Source organism: Natrix helvetica (assembly GCF_964273705.1).
Source record: "Natrix helvetica genome assembly, chromosome: 4".
Taxonomy (NCBI): Eukaryota; Metazoa; Chordata; class Lepidosauria; order Squamata; family Natricidae; genus Natrix; species Natrix helvetica.
Window position 1 is genome coordinate 115,333,878 of NC_138550.1, and position 25,130 is coordinate 115,359,007.

At 37.7% G+C, this 25,130-nt stretch overlaps 1 protein-coding gene across 2 annotated transcripts; it reads left to right on the forward strand.

The window, feature by feature from the left end:
- The first annotated feature begins 167 nt into the window (after positions 1-167).
- CEP76 (centrosomal protein 76) lies at positions 168-21,148 on the forward strand. 2 transcript variants are annotated; one of them, XM_081950537.1, is made up of 12 exons: positions 168-327; positions 1,948-2,103; positions 3,087-3,168; positions 4,152-4,376; positions 5,399-5,506; positions 6,420-6,517; positions 7,716-7,844; positions 11,024-11,215; positions 12,494-12,660; positions 13,328-13,661; positions 16,341-16,558; positions 20,164-21,148. In XM_081950537.1, the coding sequence occupies exons 1-12, from the start codon at positions 265-267 to the stop codon at positions 20,300-20,302; spliced, it is 1,911 nt and encodes a 636-aa protein (XP_081806663.1). In that variant the 5' UTR covers positions 168-264; the 3' UTR covers positions 20,303-21,148. The 2 variants fall into 2 exon arrangements, with proteins under 2 accessions (XP_081806663.1, XP_081806662.1); XM_081950536.1 differs by having other exon boundaries at positions 5,321-5,506; positions 20,164-21,147.
- The last annotated feature ends 3,982 nt before the right edge of the window (positions 21,149-25,130 follow it).

Consider the following 25,130-nt stretch of genomic DNA (forward strand, 5'->3'; position numbering starts at 1 on the left):
GACCTTAGCCAAAGCACTTAGGAAAGATGGTTGGGATGAAAGACCACTGCCCAGATAAGGGGGTGCTGCGTCAGAGGCCCCGGTTGGCTGACGATTGAGCCAATGGGCGATCGCAGAGGAGATGCAGGGCGCGAGCGGGCCAGTGAGCGGGAGGGCGGGAGGTGCGGGCGGTTTGGGGCCGCATTGCCGGAGATGGCGAAGGGTTTTCCTCTCGGCAACTGACGTGGTTTCTGCTGTCTGTAACGGCAGTTGGGGTTGGGGGAGATGGCTTTGCCGCCAGAAAAAGCCTCGGAACTGAAGGAAATCATTCACCAGCAGCTGACGAAGGTGAAGGTCTTTCGTTTTAACCACCCCAGCTCTAGTCTGAGTCTGATCTCACTGGCGGTATTTCACAACACAACAACTTGCCCAAGATTAATATAATCATAGTTTTTTCCCCCCATCTCTTGACCGGTTTCGCCCGACATAGAAAACGTTGAAACTAAATTCGGGAATTTTGTTCACACTACACAGAAATATATTACCTAATGATGATGCGAACTCAGTGTTGCAATTCTAAGGAAGGCGATTCTAACCTTTTTTTATTTGTTCATTTGAAGTCTTTAAATGCTCTTCAGCTCTTCCAGGGCAGCATTCCGATTCATCAAATCAAGGCAATGTTGAGGCTTGCTTCGCATGCTAAGTCAAAATGTGACACTTGTGGCTCAGGTTAGATTGTTGTGGCAAGTTGTGACAACATAGGATTATAAACTATGGTTTGTATTAGCAGAAGCAAGCCTATTTTTGATTATGTTTTGTGATGGATTGGACTACATTTAATAGAGGGGGCGATGAAGTGCTGTGGAAAAGGGGGGAAAATAGGGAAATTGGGTTTTTGCAGGAAAGCTTGGGGAAATTATTTTGTAATGATGATGTCTCTAATTTAAGGCTTACATCGCAACTTTTCCTAAATAAAGAAAGGAAGGAAACTTTGTGATTAGCGGTTATAATTAGAAATAGTTCCAAAAATCATAAAAAGGAGACCTTGGGTGCATATTGCTCTCAGACTACATAATGCCTTTTTATTTTTGCATAAACCCAGTGCTTAAACTTGGCCATTAATTTGTTTTGATGAATTTGAAAAGAAATGACAGAAAGAAAGTTGCCTGGTGGAATGATTGAGTTAAGAGGCAATGCACTGTTGTGACTAGACTGATACAGGATGGTGAAGATTAAAATTAAAGCCTCACTTCTGGAAAAATGCCAGTTATAAATGTACGAAAGAAAATTTAGAATGCAGCTAGTAGTTGTTGATCTAGTACAGGTAGCCCTTGACTTACAATATTTCATTTAGTGACCATTCAAAATTACAACAGCACTAAAAAAAAACCTGACTTATGACTTATTTTCACACTTAGGATCATTACAACATTGTCATGGTCATGTGATCAAAATCAGATTGACAACAGACTCATATTTATGACAGTTGTAGACTTCTGGTGTCATGTGATCACCCTTTGTGCCCTTCTGACAAGCAAAGTCAATGAGGAAACCAGATTCACTTAACAACCATGTTTCTAACTTAACAACTGCAGTGATTCATTTAAGAACTGTGGAAAAAAAGATCATAAAATGGGACAAAACTCTTAACAAATGTCTCACTTAGCAACAGAAATATTGGACTCAATTATAATAGTAAGTTGTCGACTACCTGTAATCATAGTTGAAAAGAAGAATGTTAGTAGAATAAATAAGCTGGCCAAAAACTTGTTTGAGCCCATTTTGTAACTACATATAACGTGAACATAAAATTGTAAACCTGGCGCTAAAAGATTATTTTCAATTGTAAAAAAATATGTGTTTAAACACATTTCATCTAGGAATTATCCTGCTTGCTTTGGAATGACCTACTTGAAAAGTTGAGTAGAATATATTTTAGGAATTGTTAACAGAGATGTTTCCTTTTAGATGGATGTTCATAGCAGGATTCGAGCAGTTCTTGCTGAGACCATAAGAGAAGAATTGGCACCTCAACATCAACAATTATCTGAAGAAGATCTAATGAAAGCCTTAATACAGCGAGGAATCATTGATGATGTTGTGAAAGAACTCAACTTTGTGTCTGTGAGTAGTTTGGCATTTTTAAAAACCCATTCTGGAACAATATTAATGAACATAATAAAATTATTGCTATCCTTGAAGAAAGAATTTCTGAGGCTTCTTGTGATATAAAACTATCTAAAACAATATTTGCCTCCAGAAGTTGTGAATGCCCCAACACTGGAAGTCTTTAAGAAGATGTTGGATAGCCATTTGTCTGGAACGGTATAGGGTTTCCTGCCTAGGCAGGGGGTTGGACTAGAGGACCTCCAAGGTCCCTTCCAACTCTACTATTGTATTGTATTGTATTGTATTGTAATATAAATGACCCTGTTTCTTTAGTGAAATGGAACAAAATGCAGTTTGATTTGAAAACAAAATAGCTAATAGGGGAAAGCCATTCCTGGTGTATATTGCCACCTTTGGTATAAACTTGCCTCTGCCTTCTAATCTCATTTGTATCCTTAAAAATCCATTCTGCAGAAGGTTCCAAAAAAGGGACAGAAAGTAGATGACAACTTCGGCCTCACTGAGTACTTAAAGGCTGAGAATAAGCATAACAAATTTCTCTATCCCTGAATTTAATAGAAGTGAGAAAGTTCTACCACCATTACCACTTAGTGTTCTCTCACCAAACAATAATGGATAAATAAGCATCCTATTTCTCTTTACAATTTCTTGTATCCAAAATAGATGCAAACTTGTTGTCTATAATTATTGACAAATATACTAGTTTTCAAATCAAAAAATAAGAGAACATAAAATACCTTGGCATGCTGAAATGCAAATATTAGAATGTTCTTATTTAGTGCATATTTCAAAAAATGCATATCAAAAAGTTTATTTGCTTATGGGTGTTGGAATAACCAGCTATATTGAATCATAAAGCTATATCCTTGGGCTGGATATTTGATAGAATAAAATAAAGAAAAAAGAAAAAGATTTACAGAATTTTAAGAAAATCCGATTTGAAAATGATCTTAATTTTTTTTAAATTATATCTATAGGACATAAATGACAGGGAAAGAATTTCCACTGCAAAACCAACTACACACTTTGTTGACAGGCAACCAGCACTATTGAAAAAAAGTATGTTACATATTATCTTAATAAAACTTTAATGATAAGATTATTTTCATTCTGTCATTTGTTTACACTTCTTTCATTTTCTTTCCCCTCTTTATTTTGGGCATCCTTTTGTAAATTTGTTAGTTTATAAAATGTATTGGCTGCCCATCTCACATCGAAACAATTATGCTTAGGTAGTCCTTGTTTAATGATGACTTAATAGTGCTAAACAAGTAGCACATACAGTATGACCAGTCCTCATACCTACAAAATTTGCAGTAACTTGATTATTAAACAACTGAGTAACTGAGTATTAAACAATCAGCTCACAATTATGAAATTGCAGCATCCCACATTCATATGATCACCATTTACAACCTTCATTACCATCATCCTACGAGCAAAACTCAATGGAGAAACTGGCAGGAGATCACAAATGGTAATCACGTGGTGTCACATTTAATGTTGGATTTGTTTAATGATAGTAAGCAAGAACTGCCATTGCTAAAGAGTATAGTCAGATGACATTGTTCTTTATAACCACTTAGTTACTGAAAATCTCATCCCAGTTTCTACCAGTATTTCTAAGAAAGGACTATCTGTAATCTTAAATCTTTCACCTAATAAGTAAATATCATATGTATACCTATAAAAATATACCATAATGTGATTGTTAGATCTTAAATAATACAATTCTGTAATTCCATTTAAAATAAGTCACAATTTGGTCAAAAACAACATTATTATAGCTTTGATAGGAAAGTAACTTATACATTTAAAATAAATATTAGTTGAACAATGTAAAGCATATACTTATTTTAAAAGGAGTCTTTTAAAAGTAACTTATAGATTTAAAATAAATATTAATTGAACAATGTAAAGCATATACTTATTTTAAAAGGAGTCTTTTAAGGCTTCTGAAGATCTTATTCATTTTTTAAAAATTACTATCTGTATTCTTACTTACCATTTGTACTACCTTATATTTTTCCAATACTTTACAGCAAATATTGATCCAACACGAAGATATCTTTACCTTCAGGTTTTGGGGGGGAAAGCTTTCCTAGAGCATCTTCAGGAACCCGAACCTTTGCCTGGTCAAACTTGTTCTACCTTCACTCTTTACTTACATTTCCGGAACCAGCGTTTCCGCTCTAAACCTGTTCCGTGTGCCTGTGAACCAGATTTCAGTGATGGATTTTTGCTTGAAGTACACAAGGATACTTTAGGCAAGTAAATTTGTACATTGATCAGAATCTAAACATTATAAAAAATGAGATTTTTTGAAACTGAAAGACTACAAACTTTATATGGGCTTTTGTTGAAACAAGATAAGATCGAATTGATGACTTTTTGATGGATAATTATTTGATAGAAGGGTGAAAGGCATAGCTTTATGTTTTTCTCTTTTCATTTCTTTTCTTTTTTCTATCTTTCTTTTTTTACTTGTATATTTTTATTGTACTGAAAATTATATATCTGAAAAGATTATTAGATGTGGAAGCTCAGAAAGGTGTTTAACCTGGAATAAATTTCAGAGAAAGGGATGGGGTCTATTTCTGAGCTGTACAAGATGGCATTTTCAGGGATTTCTTTTTTACATAAAAGTTTTAAACATTTTAATGAATAGAGCCATAAATTTGTCTATAAATAGAACTACTTGGTTTCTCATATAATGTAATCTGAATTCAAATGTGCTCCTCCTTTTTGAAAGTTTCTGTAGCATATTTAGTATTTCACCAGTTTTTAAAACTTGGTAGCTTATTTAGAAATACTGTTTCCCATTGTGAATTATCATGCAGTGAAACAGCAAGCTAACTAGCTACTTCGTTATAGTGAATTTGGTGTCTTCTTTTTTTAATTCAGTGATTCTTGGTAGGAGAAAAGCAAATGGGAATAAGGTGCTTAACTCTTTCCCTACTAACCTTTTTTCAATCAAAACCTATCTTTCCTTCCCTACTTCCAATCCCAGCTGTTTTTTTCTAAATGATTTAAACTGCTTATAAATAGTTGATGAAATATCATGATAAAAACTTTCATGTAATATTATGTCATGTATATGCTAAATATTCTTTATCAATTTTAAGTGAACTTACATAGATATAGCAATATGAATGGGAAGCACTTTTAATTGGAGTTTTTAGTTAACTGTAGTTGGATGTGATGTTGACAGGTGACGGAAGCAAAATGGTTGATGCTACCACTATGCTGTCCATATGTGATCCAGTGCACATTGTCTTGATCAAAACAGACACTTCGGGTGAGACCACATTAGTAGCATCCTATTTCTTAGAATGGCGATCTGTCCTTAGTGCAGAAAACAAGATAACAAATGTGGCAGTTGAACTGCTTGGTGTAGGTAAGTTTAAAACCTCTTTTAACATTGGAGAAAATGATGGGTGAAACTTTGGGGAAAAAATGGAATTAATAGTGATGAAAATGTATTTCATAGAATAAAGTTCTCAAAAGTACTTTTTTGAATTTCAGCAATAACATTTATAGATGTAGGAGAAAACAGAATGGCTTCTTAGGGTACAACTTCAGAAAGTCTACCGTATTTTTCAGAGTATAAGACGCAGCAAGGTTTTGAAGAGAAAATTAATTTAAAAAAGTTTTTGCACTCTGCAAACCTCCCCAAAACAGCCTGTTTTTCCCCCAAAAAAAGGCATGAATAGCCTTTAGGGAGCTTGCAGAGTGTTCCTGGGAGGGGGGGGTCAAAAATGAGCAAAAAACATCCGTTTTTTTCTTTAAAAGGGGGGGGGGGGGCATGGATAGCCTTTAGGAAGCTTATAGAGTGCTGTTTTTTGCTCATTTCTGCCCTCCCCAGGAGCTCTCTGAAAGCCTTCTACAAGCTCTGCACGACCATTTTGGTGAAGGGGGCAGAGTTTCGGGAGGCAAAAAATGATGTATTCAGTGTATAAGACGCACCCAGATTTTCAGCCTCTTTGAGGGAAAAGGTGCGTCTTATACTCCAAAGATATGGTAATTTCTCTGTTGATCTTCCCTTCATTCTTTAATCAGAGTAGCTGGACCTTTTTCTGTTATTTCCTTTGTTTTGCTGGTTGCTAATAGTTCAAACTGATCCTATTTAAATTTAAATTTCTGCTTTGGGAAAACTGTCTCCCAGGCTTCAAACACATTTAATAATGATAAATCTAGTTATAAATTTAAGAAATACTGTATATGGACATTGTATATATTTTGAATGCTTGATCTAGTAAAAGGTCTATTTTCTTAAGTTCAAAAGTTCTTCTATAACTTTTGGTTCAAAGGTTCAGAATCAAAGGTTTCTGTTGGAGTACTTAATATCAAACTTGAAATCTATCCAAAACTTAACAAGACTCTTTCTCAGGAAATAGTTAATACTCAGGTATGTTCTAATTAACAGTAATATTAATACAATTCAGGCTGATTTTAATGTTAAGCACATTGTAATATTTATTTCGCAAGTTAAAATTTGTGTATTATCAAGCATGTAGTTTTCTTGAAACATTCTGGTCTCCCTCCTAAATACAGGTAGTCCTTAACTTACGACCACAATTGAACCCAAAATTTTCATTTCTAAGTGAGACAGTTGCAAAGTGAATTTTGCCACATTTTATGACCTTTCTTGCCACAGTTGTTAAGTGAATTACTGCAGTTGATAAGTAATATGATTTTTTAAGTGAATTTGGCTTTCTCATTGACTTTGCTTCTCAGAAGTTCACAAAAGGTGACTATGTGACCCCAGGACACTATAATATGTGGGACAGTTGCCAAATGTCTGCATTTTGATCACATGACCATGGGGATGCTGCAACAGTTGTGTGAAAAATGATCATGTCTTTTTTTTTCAGTGTCATGTAACTTTGAATGGTCACTAAATGAACTACTGTAAATCGAGGACTACCTGGAATCAGTTAAAATAATAAATATTAAAATGAATATGAAACATAGAATGACTAACTCCAATGTTTTTCAAAGTATCACATATGCATTCACATTTTCTGGGGCAAATGGCCAATTTATGTGGTAGATGGTACTGTCAAATTTGTCCTAAACAATAGAGCTGTTTCTAATTTTGTATGTATTTGATCATTCTTGCCTAATCTTGCAGTAAAAGAAGCCAGAGCAAAATCATGGAGTTTCATGAGAAGGAAAATTTATCTTTGAAAGTTTTCTGAAAATTGGTCAATATCATTAAAATGTACTACTGGCAAAGTATTATTTGTTTTGCTATGCCACAAGAAGTCTGGATTAATCAATCTGGATTTAATCATTCTTGAAATGTGTTACTCAGCCATAAGTACACCATATAATAATAATAAATGTATCTTACACTTTATTAACCAAGGACATTCGGATTTAAGATTCAAGCTGAATTACAATAGAACACTAGGACATGTTATTTATACCTTGAATTATATAAATATTTACTGTATTTTGTTTGTAGCAGGATGTCTATACTAGCTATTAGTTTAATCTACACTAGCAGGGCATATGTTTTATGATTTATGATGAAACTTTCTAAATTCAGAAAAGAATTATGAAACATATAGTAAAGCATGTAATTGTTTTTTCAATTACAGATTTCTTTAGAACGGCAGAAAACAGCAGAAAAGGAACGTTTGTTTCTTGTGTATGCAAAGCAATGGTGGAGAGAATATTTACAGATCAGGACTTCGCACAGTTCAAGACTAGTGAAAATATTTGCCCAGGTATGGAATATGCCATTCCATATTCTAGACTTCACAGTTCATATAATATGTGAATAAAAGGCTGTAGAAACAAATTTACCCTGAACTCAATATACGTTAGCCTTTCAAGTTAGGCCAGTGAGGAAACAGACACCACAAAATCTTAGGAACTTTAGTTATTTACTAACCCATGCCAACTGGGCCATCCTTTCAGAGATATTTACCTAAACATAAACAAAATGACCATGTGTGGGGGAAAAAGCAATGGGATTAGGAGCAATTCCCAACTTCCTGACGACTTCCCCATGGATGTTGTTTGCAGGAAACTGACAGGGAGCGTTAGAAATAACTCCTCCCCCTCCTCAGCTAATGTTCAGAACTGCCTGCCTCTTTCCGGAAGGGAGGGGAAACAAAGCCGTAGAGAACAAGGAAAAATACACCCTTACTCCCCAGCATGTCTCCAAGGGTCCCCTCTCAGGAAGAAGGACCAGTCAACCCTATCTCACAAGTAGACATCCCACTCACTTTCCTTTTTGGGAGATTTCAGTCTCTATGCCTCCATCCAATTGAGTACAGGTACCAGACAGAAGTGGTGGACATGGACAACACTTTCTCCTCTTCCCTTGTACAATGCAACCTAGGCATTTCTGGAAAGTGTAGTCAGAAGAAGTGATGATGCTGAAGCAGCCACAATTTCCCCAAATTTCATTCCCATGATCCTACGGGTAACATTCTGTAAATTTCCCATTTGAGTTACCTTAATTCAATAATTGTTGCCCTACAACACAATGAAATTATGTTATAATTTCACCCAATTAAAAATTACTATCAAACATGAGACTTAATTATATATAGATAGGATATAATAGCAAAAGCCTGAGAGAAATGTTAATACTCTTTAATACTTTTTCTTATACCAAAAAGGTATAATACTCTTGTGTTTCTTTTCTCATCTCCAATTCTCTTCCATGGCTTTGCTGTATTCTTGTATTCACCTAATAGTTGCTAAAAGCTATCTCCATAAGACCTACAGTATAAAACCTGAAATATTTTGGTTCTTTGCTGCTATTTAGTTTTATTTTGAAAAATAAAATGCTGCTATTTAGTTTTATTTTCATGGATTATATTATCCTGTGCTTTCAAGTGTTCCAGGCTTCAGTTCCTAATGATTCCTATCAGTATGGCTGTTAAATGTTTGAATTTTTGCATAGCATGGTTTCAAATTCAGCCCCAAATCATCTGCCGAGTACCAAGTTAGGCAAATAGACCAGTTGTTTTTTTTTTTCTTCTTTCATATGCATATGCATATTGGGTCCCTCTGTTCCTAGATAACCTCTGTAGTATCTGTCCAAACTCTTTTTCTGAATGGCATTTTAGGGGTCAGGGTTAAGAAAATAATTTAAACTGAATTTAGGTGTTCCTTTAGGCATTATTAAGGGATGCGGTGGCTCAGTAGCTAAGACGCTGAGCTCATCGATCAGAAAGGTTGGCGGCTCAAAACCCTAGTGCTGCGTAATGGAGTGCATTCCCGTTACTTGTCCCAGCTTCTGCCAATTAGCAGTTCGAAAGCACATAAAAAATGCAAGTAGAAAAATAGGGACCACCTTTGATGGGAAGGTAGCAGTGTTCCATGTGCCTTCGGCAGTTAGTCATGCTGGCCACATGACCATAGAGACGTCTTCGGACAGCACTGGCTCTTTGACTTTGAAACGGAGATGAGCACCGCCCCCGCAGTGTCAAATAAGAAATAGAATGATGGTCTAGGACCGTGATGGCGAACCTCTGGCCATTTGTCAAGGCTTCAGGGACCGTCCGAGGCTTCCCTGATGCCTGCGGAGCGCTTAAAACGACCCTCCGAGCAACCCGGAAGTCACTTCCGGTTTCCTCGGAGGGTGGTTTTAAGCGCTCCGAAGGCTTCAGGGACCGTCCGAGGCTTCCCTGATGCCTTCGGAGCGCTTAAAATGACCCTCCGAGCAACCCGGAAGTCACTTCCGGTTTCCTCGGAGGGTGGTTTTAAGCGCTCCGAAGGCTTCAGGGACCGTCCGAGGCTTCCCTGATGCCTTCGGAGCGCTTAAAACGACCCTCCGAGCAACCCGGAAGTCACTTCCGGTTTGCTCGGAGGGTGGTTTTAAGCGCTCCGAAGGCTTCAGGGAAGCCTCTGGACAGTCCCTGAAGCCTCCGGAGGGCCTCCGGGGGGTAGGGGGAGGCTCTTTTCGCCCTCCCCAGGCTCCTATAAAGCCCCTGGAGCATGGGGAGGGCAAAAAAAACATGTAAAAATGGGGGGGTCGCGCGTTTTGCGCGCATGCGCACTGGGGGGGTCGCGCATTGCATTATGGGTGCGGCACGCCCGCTCTCAACCCCCCTGCGCTCCCCCCACAAGTGGCATGCGAGCCAAAAAAGGTTCGCCATCACTGGTCTAGGACTAGGACTAGAGATACCAAGATTCAAAGGTTGGATACAATGTAGCTTATTAGAAAACCTTGAGCTAGGTACTGTAGTATTTATATGAAAGCAGGGCACTTCTAAATTCCCACCTGCAAAAAAGACTAGACAGAAAAATAATTGTAAATGCAGGCTAATTTCTTGTACAATGACTAGGTTCCTTGCTTTGTCAACTTTTACCAAATTAACTACTGAAACTAATCCTGAAGCTTTCTCCTTCTCCAGTAAATGTGTGCATGTGTCACATTTGTCACTAGTAGATTAGAAAAGTGGAATAAAATAAGGGCCATATTGATTTCCTATCCATCAATTATTTTCTTATACAAAATCATAAAAAAGCCCTCACATTTCCAGCAGAAAAAAATTGGGAGGTGGGGTGGGGAAGGGAGAATATGCTGGGTTGCAATTGCAGAAGTTGAAGCCTGTGCTTCAATTATACCAAAAATGGTGAGGCAGAAAATAAGCAACTGGATAGGTAAGGGGGGGGGGGAGAAGCCATATATAGGTGTTTTTTTAAGGGTTAAAATTAATTAAGATCTTAACAGGTTGTAACTCTTATATGACTTTATCTAGATTTAGAAGCTAAACAAGGAGAGATAGTTTGCGAAAGGTCCTGGAAAAAAACAGTAGCAAATAAATGAGTTCCTTAAAACAGTGGCAGCTATTTTTCATCCTGATTCTTCATAATAATTTTTGAAGTGTGGAGGTGTTTACTGTATTTGATTTAATGTACTTTTTCACACACCTTGTACATTCAGGATGAAAATGGGATAAACAGGCCAGTATGTTCATATATTAGGCCGCTTCGAGCAGGTCGACTTCTGGACACACCTCGGCAAGCTGCCAGATTTGTCAACGTGATCGGTTATGAAAAAGCCCCTATCATTGGGGGAGGAAACAGTAAACAAGAACAATGGTGTTCTCTTCTGGCCTTTCTCTGTAGAAACAAGGTATAATTTAAATCTAAATTCTTCTATATTATGAACTCATAGTTCAACCAATTTTCATCCAGAAGCCCTCTGCTAAAATTTATCATGCCTCTGAACTGATGAAGCAATGCAGTTTAGATGATTTTACATGTTATAGTATAGACATAAAGAAAATTATAGTTAAGTAGCAAAGTTCCATGTGTGCCTTTTCCTAGTATTGCTAAATAAGGAACAAATTCTAGTATATATTTCCGATATAAAATAACGAGATATTTGCCGTTTAGTAATAAGTTCCGAGTTCTCCTCCAATAAATATGTGCATCATTTTCTAATAGCATATATTCAGTAACATCTTGTTAACTAGGGATATGCAAAATCAAACTATTTGGGAATAAAGAGCATTACAGGTAATCCTTTGGAGTTCTGAACATGTACCCTTTGGGGTACATGAACCAGATTCAAAGTTCTGTTGGTTGTCCCCCCCCCTACATCACCCCAACTTGGCAACCAGGCCACATTTGCAACAATCTGCAATTGCATGGCCACATTTTAAGACATTATGCCCCAATACTTCTGGGTTTGAGCAAAACTGTACTTATAGCGAACCATTTGTTTGCTTAACAACTGCCACAAAAAGGGGCAGGTTGGTTACATGACAGACCTGCTTTACAACCATCATGAGTTATGACTGTGGTGGGCAGGCTTAATTATGGTTGTAACTCAAGGACTACCTGTAGAAACTTTCATTTTCCCTTTGGATCATGCTGAAACTATTCAGATTCTGATATTCTGGAAGGGGAAGTGAATTTCAGAAATAAATTCCTCAAAGTGGAAGTAGTTTAAAGTATTCCAAAAATAGTACGGAAAATTTATTTCCATAAGATGCTAAATTATTTAAGAATGGGATGGTTAAGAGGAGATCTGGATGGTAATAAAATTGTTGGTAATGTATAAATTTAGATTAATGGTAGATGTGTGTATATGTTTTAGAAAGAGATTATTTTGCAACCTTTCATTTTTTCTGTAGATCACACCAATCTGGACATTTACAAACATCGACCTTCCAGAATAGGAAATGCTTCCTGTGTAAAGGAAGAGAACATTTTACATATTCCTATATATTTATAACAATAAATAATGGGAATTTGTTTGAGCCAAGAACTCATAGTTCTTAGATAGTTGCTACATTAATTATAATATGCCACTTACATTGTAATTTGATTGTAAGTTTTACTTTGTTAAAAAATAAATATAGTTCTTACGAGTTTGTGTTCTACCTTTAATATATTTCCTTTTCAGGGTGATTGTGAAGATCATGCTAATCTTTTGTGTAATCTTCTGTTGGGATTTGGGATGGAAGCATTTGTTTGCGTAGGAACAAAAGCTAAAGGCACTCCTCACACATGGGTGATGACTTACGGGACTGATGGAGTAACTACTTTCTGGGAGAGTTTAACAGGACATAGGTAAGAAAAGTATGGCAAGTTATGGCAATTCAAATATCAGAATTAACCAATCAGTAGATCAAATTATTATTTAACAAAAATGTTTCAGTTCAAACTGAGCATATTACTTCATTAAAATGCCATGCAAAATAATTACTATTTTGCAGTCAAAAGTCAACAACTAGGCCACATATACAGTCCATGAGAATAAATGTATAGCTCCAAAAGATAATTTCTCAGTAGTCTATATAAGTGGCAAAATTCTGGTTAGGTGGCTTCATTGTGTATTTGTGAAGAACTTAAGGCAACCAGTGTTTCAGTACAACATCCATCTTTTCAGGGCAATTTCACAATGGAAATGCTGTTTTGTGGTGAAAAACTGGTGGCATAAGAATGAAAGGTGACTAAAAGTGCAAGGGTGAGGATAGGATAACTAACTGTCCTGGTGAAATACTGCATTATGAAATGAAGAACAGAGATTCAGGCTTAGCTCTTGAGTTTGCATATGTATTTATGGATGTATTGTTGAATGAAACTGTATTCTTGAACTCATCCCTGTATTTTTAATCCAAATTGAACAATCAGCAACTCATCTTTGCCAACATAATGTTGACTAAAAAGCCAATCCATTAGTTTAAAATGTAATTTTAAACTTTTGCTGTATTAAAGCATGTCTTTTGTTCTTTAGATATATCCACAATCCCGTCAAACCTGATGATCCTCCAGATGTTAAGCAACCCAAGGCACTATATCCTTACAGAACAATAGGATGTGTCTTCAATCATCAGAAGTTTTTGGCAAACTGCCAGCCTTCTGATGCTGTAGAAATTTGTATCTTTGATTTGCATGATGAATCCAAATGGAAACCAATGAGTGGAGAAGCAATCAAATCTGTGTGTTCTCCAGGGGCCACAACTGCATTTCCATCTTTTCCTCCTCTCTGTAGTTCCACAACTGATGCTGCATCAGCAAGCAATGAATTAGAATTGCAATTTAGAATGTTAGTTGTGGAACATAGGAAGGTAAGTATTTTTATTTGGTAGGCGCTATGAAATAAGTACATTTACTTTTTTTAAATGAAGCCAATTTACTTGTAAATTAACAAGTGTATGCTTCTTTAAAATTTATCTCATATTTCTTTTGTAGTTTTAATTGCTGCATGTAGGTATCTTAAATGCTTCTTCTGGTTTTTAAATTGCTCCTATTTTAGCTTCTGTCCTTGGTTCTACAACAATACTGGATCAGTATACTCTTATCCTCTGACCTGTTTTCTGTCAGACTCAGTAACTTTGCTATCAACTCAAATCGTTTTCATACAGCTTAATGTTTAAAAGAGTATGGCTGTTCAGAACAGCCAGAGTCAAGTAGGATTGAAACTAATTCCGGCAAGGGATAATGAATTATATTCTGTGAGTTGCTTATGTAAACCTGACAACCGTTCATTATTGTTAAATTAAAAATGAAAATGTATACCTATATTCTAATCAATTCTGAATAGAAGTACAGATATCCCTTGTTTAGCTATCACAATTGTGACTGGCAACTTTCGGGCTGAGCGAAGTGGCTGTTAGGTGAGAAATTATGTTAAAGTGACTGTGCTCTCCTTTACCCACCCCTTCACCCTTTGGAATCAATTCACTATTTTTCTAAAAAATTAAAAAGGGCACATGGTGAATTCCTCTTCATTATAACATAAGTTTATTGACAGTAGTTGAGCATTGCTTTGTATAGTTATTAACCTTTTAATCTGGATGAACATACGATTTTCATATCACTTTTATTTTTATTATATAAAATACAAAGAAGAAAAGAAAAAAAGGAAATTAAGGAAGGAAACGGGAAAGAGGGTGTGAGATACAAGGGGGAAGAGAAAAAGAAAGAAAAGGGGCCATTGACTTCAACTCTTCCTAGCACAGTACAGGATAAACACACTCCAATCTCAAATTTTTGCTTTTACACATTAATATATAACTACCCATTTCTATAACACAAAATCTTTCTTTTTTCTTTTTTTTAAACAAAGTTTTATTGGTTTTTTTAAAATTTACAAGGGAAAAGGTAGTGGAAAAAGTATACAAATTTTGGCAGTTGCAAAGTGTGGTAGGCGCCCCCTCCCTCCAAACTCATAGTATACATCTGGGTAAAAGTCATTAATACATAGTCATATATAGTCAGCATATTAATTCTGTTGGTACTTTCAATCAATTTAATACATAGTAGTATATAGTCCACATGTTAATTCCATTGGTACTTTCGATCAGTTTATGTCAAAAAGATTTTCTTATTCATTTTTATGATCTGAGCTTTCTTGGTATTGCCCCATCTCCCCCCGCCGGCAGAGCTCCGGCCCCTCCCGTGTCCTTCATATCTGTTGTAGGATCTTCTGTTTTTTCTAGGTGTGTTTTGTTTTTTTCCATAAAGGCCTGTGCCTCTATGGGTGTGTTGATTCTAATTCTTGTCTCCTCCCAGAATAAACACAAAATCTTTCTAATCAACAAAACCAAGATCAAAGTTTCATTTTTTTTTCTTCACAAGCACAAATTCCAGAAGTGATATCCAAATAAGAACATATTTTCCTCTTTAAATAAAGTAATCAAATTAATCATTACTGCTTTATCTTCCTTACTATGGAAATACTGTGTATTTATATTTGTACCTAGTAAACTTTGTGAGTTGTCACCATTTTTATTTACAAAATATATTGTATTCTTTCAAAATCTTTGGCCTTACTGAAAGAAAAAAATATAGGATTTTCACATAATCCTGGGTTTTTCTTCTGAGTATCTTAAATAATATAATAGAAAAGATGAAAAGGTTTCATTTGTACATAATCCCCGGATAGAATGGTAAAGCTTGAAGATTTTATATTATGGTACTCTTTGCTGGGCAAAGTCACTGAAGAAGCTTAGAGGCTTAGAGCCCAGAGATTCCATGTCATTCATTACACCGCTAGGGGGCAGATCAAGACGTTATTTTTTTTATTTTTTTATTATGGTACATTAAAAAATTGCAATGCTCAAAGTACTTATGTGCTAAATGATATATGGCTTGTTTCTAGAACATTCTCTATACACACACACCAACATGCTGTTTAAATAAAAAAATAGTTTATGGTGTTTGCAATTTGTAATGTGGTCTAGATCCATTTTGTCCTGCACATTTCCAGCTAAACCTTACAAAACAATATAATATATTTTTGCTCTTCAATCTTCAAGAGAATTTGGCCATCTTTGTAATGTAACTTTTACATTTTTTGAAAGTGCCTTTGATAAAAAAAAAAGTGATGAACTCTTTCTTAAACATTCACCTTCTGATCTTGTCCAAGTGTTTTAAGAAAACCAAACATATGCATTTCAAACATTTACAACCTGCAATAGTAAAATTGAAAATGTCTTTATAATGGTTGCTTTCAAGTGACAAAGTTTAATAGTACAGAATAAGGACTCAAAGAAGTGATAGTTTTCCCTTTACCTATTTTCCCTATAGATATGGTGCATATGACATTCTGTTTTATAATTCAGATTTGTAAACTAAAAATATTATGAGTGAGGAGAGAGTACGAAACTATTTAGCTAAATTGTGAGGTTTTTTGTGTGTAATCTTTTCTAAAGACAAACTGGCAAAATTAGTTGTTATTCCATCTCTTATAATTAATGGCAATTATCAACTCCTTTTATGTTTTTTGTTTTGTCAATGTACAGGATCTTGCTCTTGCAACAGTTTGGGACGATCAGTTATCTTATTTCTTGTCACCAGCTTTGGCAGCCTACGAACTTGAACGCACAACAGGAATTTCTTCAGGAAATGAAGAATTTCAAGATATTATCAGGAGGGCTGTACCAGATGGTCATACATTCAAAGGATTTCCCATTCACTTTGTGTATAGAAATGCTAGGAGAGCATTTGCTGCATGTCTGCGGTAAAACTTGTTTCCTTTGTTTCAATATTTTTTTTTGAATTTTTAAAAAAAAATTATTTAAACAAAAACACAAAAAAAGAAACATCCTTCATTACATCTTGTAGAAAGCGTGTCGATTGGTTACAAATAAATTTCATGCGTTTCTTCCACAATCATCAATTATACTTCATTCATATTGAATTGTACATTTTAAATCAAAATCTTTATGTATTTTACTATCAATGTACCATCATTCTCATTTAACTATAATTATTTAAACGTGCTTTTATCTGAAATCATTTGTGTTTAAAGACAGAACCACCTACTGGCATTCATTAGCATTTTCAATAAACCTCCAATAACTACACCTTTATAACATATTCTGAAAAAAAAATCAATTAATATATCTAAACATTCCCCCCCTTTCCCCCCCCACCCATCTCACTATTTAGAGCTTGTATCCAATTTGCTTTTACCAATACCAACACATGTATATATCATTAAACATTATCCATTAACATTTACTTGTTGTAGTTAGCTAAAAATTATTTACTATTTATATCATATCTCCTTTCGTCAGACCCAAAAGAAATTACACATTTATAACAAGATCTAAACAAAAATTTGTTAATAAAATTTATAGATCTTTGTCCCAAGTCCCAATTTACAATTTATATACAAGTTGTTTTTACTAGTTAAGGTTATCATTTCATTCTTGTTAACGTAGTTAATTATTTGTTAACGAAAAAACATTTAATAACAATCTAAAACAATTTACAAAATACTAAACTTCCCACTTATTAATCACCAAGTTAGCTAAAAATTATTTACTATTTATATCACATCTCCTCTCATCAGACCCAAAAGAAATTACACCTTTCTAGCAAGATCTAGACAAAAAATTGTTAATAAAATGTATAGGTCTTTTTCCCAATTCCCAATTTATAATTTATATCCAAGTTGCTTTCACTAGTTAAGGTTATCATTGCATTATTGTTATCATAATTATTTGTTAATGAATAAACATTTAATAACAATCTAAAAACAATCTACAAAATACTAAAATTCCTACTTACTAATCACCCAAAATTAACTAATTTTTTATCATCAACTTTCATTATCAACCTGTATCTTTCCAGTAGCTAAACAGTCTTATCTCTCTTGCCAGTTGTTGGGTCAATTCTCTTTTTAACTCCTTTATAAAGTTTTTATAGACTTCTCTCCGCATTTTTAATAGTATGTCATATAGAAGATTAAGATCTATTCTTTCTGGAGACTTAATGCAGTGGTTCTCAAATAGTGGGGCGCGCCACCCAGGGGGGGCGCGAGGCTCCGTAAAGGGGGGGCGCAAAGGCTCCCTTTCCATCTGGGTGCAACGGCGGCGGCAACAGCGGCGGTGGCGGACTGGAGTTTCCCGCCAAGGTTGCCTGTCCGACCAGCCCCCGCTGGCTCCTGGCTGAGGGAGGAGCTGCCGCTCCGCCTTCTCCGAGCGGGATCCACACGCCCTGCAACTGGCCGTGAGGGGAAGGTTTTGGCCAAAAAACGGGCCATTTTTGCCCATTTGTTGCCAGTAGAATGCTTCTGGGGGTGGGGGAAGTGAAAAATGGGGTGCACAGATGCCCCAGGAGGCACAAAAAATGGGCCCCTTTTCAACCCCCCCCACCTTCAGAAGATGATAGAGAAAGAGAGAGCTAGTGAGAGGGAGGGAGGGAGAAGTGAGACAGAAAGAGATAGACAGAGAGAGACACACACACAAAGAGAGAGACAGAGAGAGACAGAAGGAGAAAGAGGGACAGAAAGAGAGAGAGAGGAGAGAGAGACCGAGAAAGACAGAGAGACAGAAAGAGAGAGTGAGACACAGAGAGACAGAAAGAGACAGAGAGAGAGGAGACAAAGAGAGAGAGACAGAAAGAGACAGAGAGAGTGAGAGAGAGACAGAAAGACAGAGAGAGAGAAAGAGAGGGAGACAGAAAGACAGACAGAAATAGAAGGAGAGACAGAAAGAGAAAGGCAGAGAGAGGGAGAGAGACGAGGGAGAAAGAGAGACAGAGGGAGAGACCACTTGGACTGTCTTCGCATCTGGGATGCATGGGTCTTTCCCATTGAGACGAGCAGGTGTTGTTTCTAGAAATCACTGCATGCAGGAAATATATGCGTGTGTTTGTGTGTGTATGTTACTGTGAAAGACCGAAATTGGTGAATGTCGACATTCACCGGTGAATGTCGACATTCACCAATCTCGCTTGGTGAATGTCCGAAATACTTGCTAAATGCCCTTATTTCTGACTTACACCGGTGAATGTCGACATTCACCAAGTACGTTTCCCCCTCTCTTTGGGGAGGAGGAGAGCCAGAGGGTCGCCTCTCTTTGGGGAGGAGGAGAGCCAGAGGATCGCCTCTCTTTGGGGAGGAAAGTACGTTTCCCCCTCTCTTTGGGGAGGAGGAGAGCCAGAGGATCGCCTCTCTTTGGGGAGGAAAGTACGTTTCCCCCTCTCTTTGGGGAGGAGGAGAGCCAGAGGATCGCCTCAAAGGATGCCCCAAAGAGAGGCAAAACGTACTTTCCTCCCCAAAGAGAGGCGATCCTCTGGCTCTCCTCCTCCCCAAAGAGAGGCGATCCTCTGGCTCTCCTCCTCCCCAAAGAGAGGGGAAAACGTACTTTCCTCCCCAAAGAGAGGCGATCCTCTGGCTCTCCTCCTCCCCAAAGAGAGGCGATCCTCTGGCTCTCCTCCTCCCCAAAGAGAGGGGAAAACGTACTTGGTGAATGTCGACATTCACCGGTGTAAGTCAGAAATAAGGGCATTTAGCAAGTATTTCGGACATTCACCAAGCGGTGAATGTCGACATTCACCAGATTTCGGACTTTCACCGTAACATGTATACATGCACATACAAGTGTCATTTCTTCAGTGTTATCACAGAAGTGAGTACACCCCTTAACATTTTGTAAATATTTAAGTATACTTAAATATTTACAAAATGTTAAGGGGTGTACTCACTTCTGTGATACTCTATATATAAATATATGTATATATATGTTCTAGCTGTGCTCCTTTAAATCTTTTCTGCTACAGTTAATAAAGCTATTCTTTGTTGTAAATTGATCCACATTTTTCTTTTTTTATTCTCTTATACGTTAATAAGGATACAGTGTTATGCAGAGGTGTACTTATAACAATTTTATAGACAAATGATACTATTTACAGTCACGCCGGGGGGGGGGGGGCGCGAAATGTTTTCTTCTTCCTAGGGGAGGCATGACAGAAAATAATTGAGAAGCACTGACTTAATGGATTACAGCTATGTGAAGGTATTTTTGAATGACAGTTAAAAGAAACTTCCTAATGGAGAGAAGAACCAATTATCCAGAAATGCAGAAGGTTCTTTTTCATTGCTTTGTTCAAGCAGAGGCTAGTTGCCCAATTCATTTGAATTCTTCCCCAATCAGGAGGTTGGACTTGATGGACTAAATGGCCCATTGCTTTCAAATCTTTTATTATATAATGTGATTCTAAACTAACTTGAATAAGTTAACCTTTTTGTGTAATAATTAGTATTCTCAACATATACTGTATGTGTTATTTCAATCAAATTACAGTAACGCTTCATGTCTCTGCTTCTTCAAATAGATCTCCTTTCTGTGAAGAAATTCTGTGCTGTAGAGGGGACCAAGTGAGACTTGCAGTTCGTGTCAGAGTATTCACATATCCTGAATCTGCGTGTGCTGTTTGGATCATGCTTGCTTGCAAATACCGTTGTGTACTTTAAGGAATTGTTTGCATATTTGGGTGAAATTGTGTGCTATTACTTATAAACCTCATAGAAAGTCAAATATTTGTGTGTGTTATAGATGCAGGCTGATCCTGGTCTCAAACTTGGTTAAATAGAATTCATTTGGATTGATTTTAATGGACTTAGTTTCTATGTCTACTTAGATGTATACACCAAAGGAACTATTTAAGGCTATGGAGGTTGCCCTCGTGTTGGAGGGTATTGGGATTGCCATTCAGCTTCCTCAGCTTTCAAAGAACTACAGGAGGCAGTCTGTGATGTCTGACATTTTAGGGCGTTTTTTAAAAAAAACAAAATAACACCTGGAATCACTACTTTGGTCCATTTTAAATTAAAGGAGGAATTGGAAATGATTGTTTTATATATGTTAGTTGTTCCCATCCTTAAAATCCTGGGGGGGGGGAGGCAAACAGGCCGAGATTCAGCCCCCCCAAAATGCTGATTTTTATTTTTTAGATTAATCTCTTTAGAGGTTCCCCATTTCAACCCACTCTCTTAATTCTGAATAGAAGCAGCATCAGTAACAAAAATCATGCCACTTAAACTTGAGTACATTGCCTCCAGATTTTGGCAACAGAATCTTATCACTCCTGGTTTCAGGAGATTTTAAAAAAACAAATATTTGAATACAATATGGTGGATCCCTAATAAAGGATACTGCTATACTGTTAGAATTGATGTGCAATTTTATACTGTATATCATGACAGAAATTGTATAATGTATTTTATATATTTTATTGGAATAAAATATGTGTTAATAATGAATGATTTGCAGAAGTTTAAATTGGTAAAATCTAGATCAGGTTTCTAACAACACCCCACACCACCCCGAAATTAAAGCAGTAAAATATAGAGAGTTTTTCACGAATGGACTTCCGGCTTGCTCGTAAGCTGGTTTAAGCCCTCTGGAGCCTTCAGGGGCCTTCTGGAGGCTTCCCTGAAGACTCCGGAGGACTAAAGACAGCCCTACAAGTTTGTCCGTTGGGTTGTTTTTTGTCCTCTGGAGCCTTCAGGAAGCCTCCGGAAGGCCCCTGAAGGCTCTGGAGGGCTTAAACCGGCCTTATGAGCAAGCCAGAAGTCTGTTCCCGAACTTCTGGTTTGCCCGTAGGGCCGTTTTTTTGCGCTCCAGAGGCTTCATGTAAGCTCCTGAAGCCTCCGGGGGGGGGAGGCTGTTTTCGCCCTCCCCAGCCTCCTACAAAGCCCCTGGAGCCTGGGGAGGGTGAAAAAAGCATGCAAAAAATGGGTTGCATCTGTCATGCGCATGTGCACAGTGGGGAGGGGATCGCGCATTGCATTATGGGTGTAGCACGCCTGCGCACGACCCCCCTGCGCTCACCCCACTTATGGCACGCGAGCCAAAAAAGGTTTGCCATCGCTGCCGTAATAGTTTACACAAAATCTAAATACAAATCAAATGGAGAAAAGAGATTGTCTATCCATAGGGGTTATGGACAATGGGTTTGTGATATGAATATGCATAGTTCCATTATAACTCAAGATCAGCTAATCTACAATTCAGATTTTGATTCTATATTGCAACTAAATATATCATTGTTTATGTTGTCGATATTCCTGAAAAATAAGACTAAGTCAATGCTTTTCATAAATAGCTTTAAGCCAGTCTTCAGCCTGCTTGTGGAAATATTGCCTGCCTACTTATATTACAGTGATACATTTTATAATTTAATAAATATATTAATAATCATAATGAATAATAGTTCCAGAGCCCAAGGAAGGAAGCACTCAGATTAAAAGATCTTCAGCATCCGATTGAGTAGGTTTTATTGCCTCTGCTGCCTGTTTCTTCGTATAGGTTGTGTTCATACAACACATTGAGCCATAAATTAACTACTTATATTCCAGTCCAACATATTTTTATAAATCTTGATCAAGAGAATAATTTACGCTTAGTATGTTATGCAAATTCAGAAATATGTTGAGTGAACTATAATTAGGTTAATTTTAGGTAAAGACAGTGTGTGGACAGAGATATGGGTTTAGTGAACGGGGTCTAGAGTCTAGAAATAGGAGGTCTCATCAACCTTTACCAACCTGTTCCAATCAGAAAAGAGGTTGACTAAAGACCAATCAGAATTCAGCATTCCTGCTTATAAAAATAGGAGCCCTGTCAATTCCTGTTCAGTTGCCAATCATCTGCATAGCAGTCCATCTTACCTCTAAATAGGCCAGCCACAGTTGCTGGTGAAACCTCAGGAAATCTGTTGTTTAGAGCACAAATTCCACTTCCAAGGCTCACTAAATCTTTAAAGCACAATGCAAGCATACATGGACTGTATTCGTCTGTCTAAAGCAGCCTCATTAAACTCATGCCAAGGTTCCTTCTAGCCCAATATGATTTCCTGTTGGGTTTGTAGAAATCTTGCTTAACTGCCCATGCCAGGAATTAACCAAGGCTGTAGGCTAAATTGGGAAGGGAAAAAAACATCCTAAAAGGCAGCAGCAAACCACTTCTGAACTGTTGCCCAGAAATTAACTTGGGTGTGTCAGGATAGTCAGTAGAAATCAACATTTCTTAAAATCAAAGTTCAGCAACTATTAGGCTGCAGCTTTCACACATATCACATGAACAAATTAGACTTTTTTAAATGAATAAAACATATAAACCAATAAACAGCAAAAGGAAAACAGAAAAAAATATATTAATGAAATCACTGTCAGCAGAACACAAACACTTGTATTGCACAGCAATGGATTAGCATATATACATATATATTCTGGCGTAATTCTGGGAGTAAAGAAAATCTCGATATCTAAATGAACTACTAGCATCGTACTATTTTAATTCTGATTTTAATGTGGCCTTGTCTTCATATTGAGATAATTATTTGAGTAAATAAACTGATGGCTGAATTCACATGATACATTAGATAAGTGGTTCCCAAACTGGGCGGTACCGCCCTCTGGGGGGGATGGTTTAGGGGGCGCTAAGAGGCAAGGAGGGCAGCAGGGGGGTGCTAAGAGGCAAGGGGGGCGGCAGAGGAGTGCTGGAGGTGGCCCCCTCTAGCGAGCCATTTAGAACCAGTTCGCTCACTCATCCCCGCCCATCCACGAAGCTGCTCGATCGCTCGCTCCCCCCACCCATCTGCACTATGCTAGCCCTGCCCACCGCTCATTGATTGGCTGGCTCAACAATCGCCCTGCCCACCTCTAAGAGCCCTATCTAAACCCAGTTACCTTTTTTTCTGCTTGGCTTTCTATAAATAGGCGGGCGGGGCGATAGGTGAACCAGCCAATCAGTGAGCGGTGGGCAGGGCTAGCATAGTGTGGACGGGTGGGGGGAGTGAGCGATCAAAGGGAGGCCCTTTCGCCTCCCTTCGCTCCCACTTTGTCTTGATGCCGGGCATGGATGGATGGAGGTAGCCAGAGTGACAGGACAGCCTGGGTGGGCGAGCGAGCGAGCTGCCTGATCCTCCATCGCTCGCCTGTTCGCCCGCCCAGGCCACTCTGGCTACCTCCATCCGTCCGCAGCCAGCAGCTGCAGCGACCTCATCAAGGCAAAGTGGGAGCGAAGGGGCCTCGGTGCCCTGCCTGATCCTCCTTCGCTCACTGGCTATTTTGCCTGCACGGGGCACCTCGGCAGAAGCCTTTTGCTGGTGACCAGACCTCCCCTCTCTGTGGCAACGGGTGGTAGTTTGCGCAGTGCAGCCAGCGCCTAGGAAGTAAGGTCCGGCCGCCATCCCCACCCCTGCGCCTGTGCTTGCAAGCCAGGGACAAGCAAGCCAGGGATCCTTGCAAGGCTGTTATAAGCAAGCCAGGGATCCTTGCAAGGCTGCTGAATCCTAAGGGAGATGTGAATGGGACCAAAATTTGAAAAACAGGTGAAATTATTTCTGGAGACCAGAAGCAAACACACACACACACACACACACACACACACACACACACACAGCAAAAGTGTCTGGTTTTGAATATAATCCTCCCTAGTGCTTGGGGAAAAAATAGAGGAACATTTGGATATACATTTTGAATTAACTTGGGAAGAAAATTGCTAAAATCACTTTTAGCTGTGTTTTGCATTAAGGATTCATGCAGTAGCATTTCTTGTTGAATTAGCAGAGTAATATTTACAACAGCCAGCTAAGATAGTTTTATCTGTCTTATAATGTACGTGGGTAGAGGGCTTAGGCATAAGTGCAATGTTTGCCTGTGATTATATAATAAATTCACAGCTTATACATTTGAATTAGATGTTTTTCAATTCATGTTTAATCTATACTTGATATACTTGTATTCAATACATAAGGTGTTAATTACATCAATGGAAGAGATAGGAAACTGCATTAGTGATATATATGTCAATGCATTGATTTGTACTAAAAATGTTTAGCTTGAAGATGTTATAAGGAATCACAAATATGAGTGTGGAAAATGTAATGTAGTTGTGGATGACCCTTTGCATAAGTTGTATTGGGAAATCATCATCATCATCATCATCATCATCATCATCTGGAATTTGTGCAAAAATTATAATATTAAAACAACAACAAACTGGTGGGAACATAAGCCTGAAAAAGTGACTGAAAATCAGATGCAAAAAGCTGCACTGCTTAGATCCGCACGTATATTACGAAAATACGTTACGATGTCCTAGGCCTCTGGGTGGAGCCCGACTAGTAATCAATGCCAAATCCGGCAAAACAACTGGCCGCTGTGATACAATTGTATATAATAATAATAGAAAATGATTCCCCAAAGAGGTAAAAGGCTACATTTTGCTAGAGTTATTCTTTGCTTCCAAACTGTTAAGGAAGGGGATTGGACTTCATTGTCTATATTTCCCTTT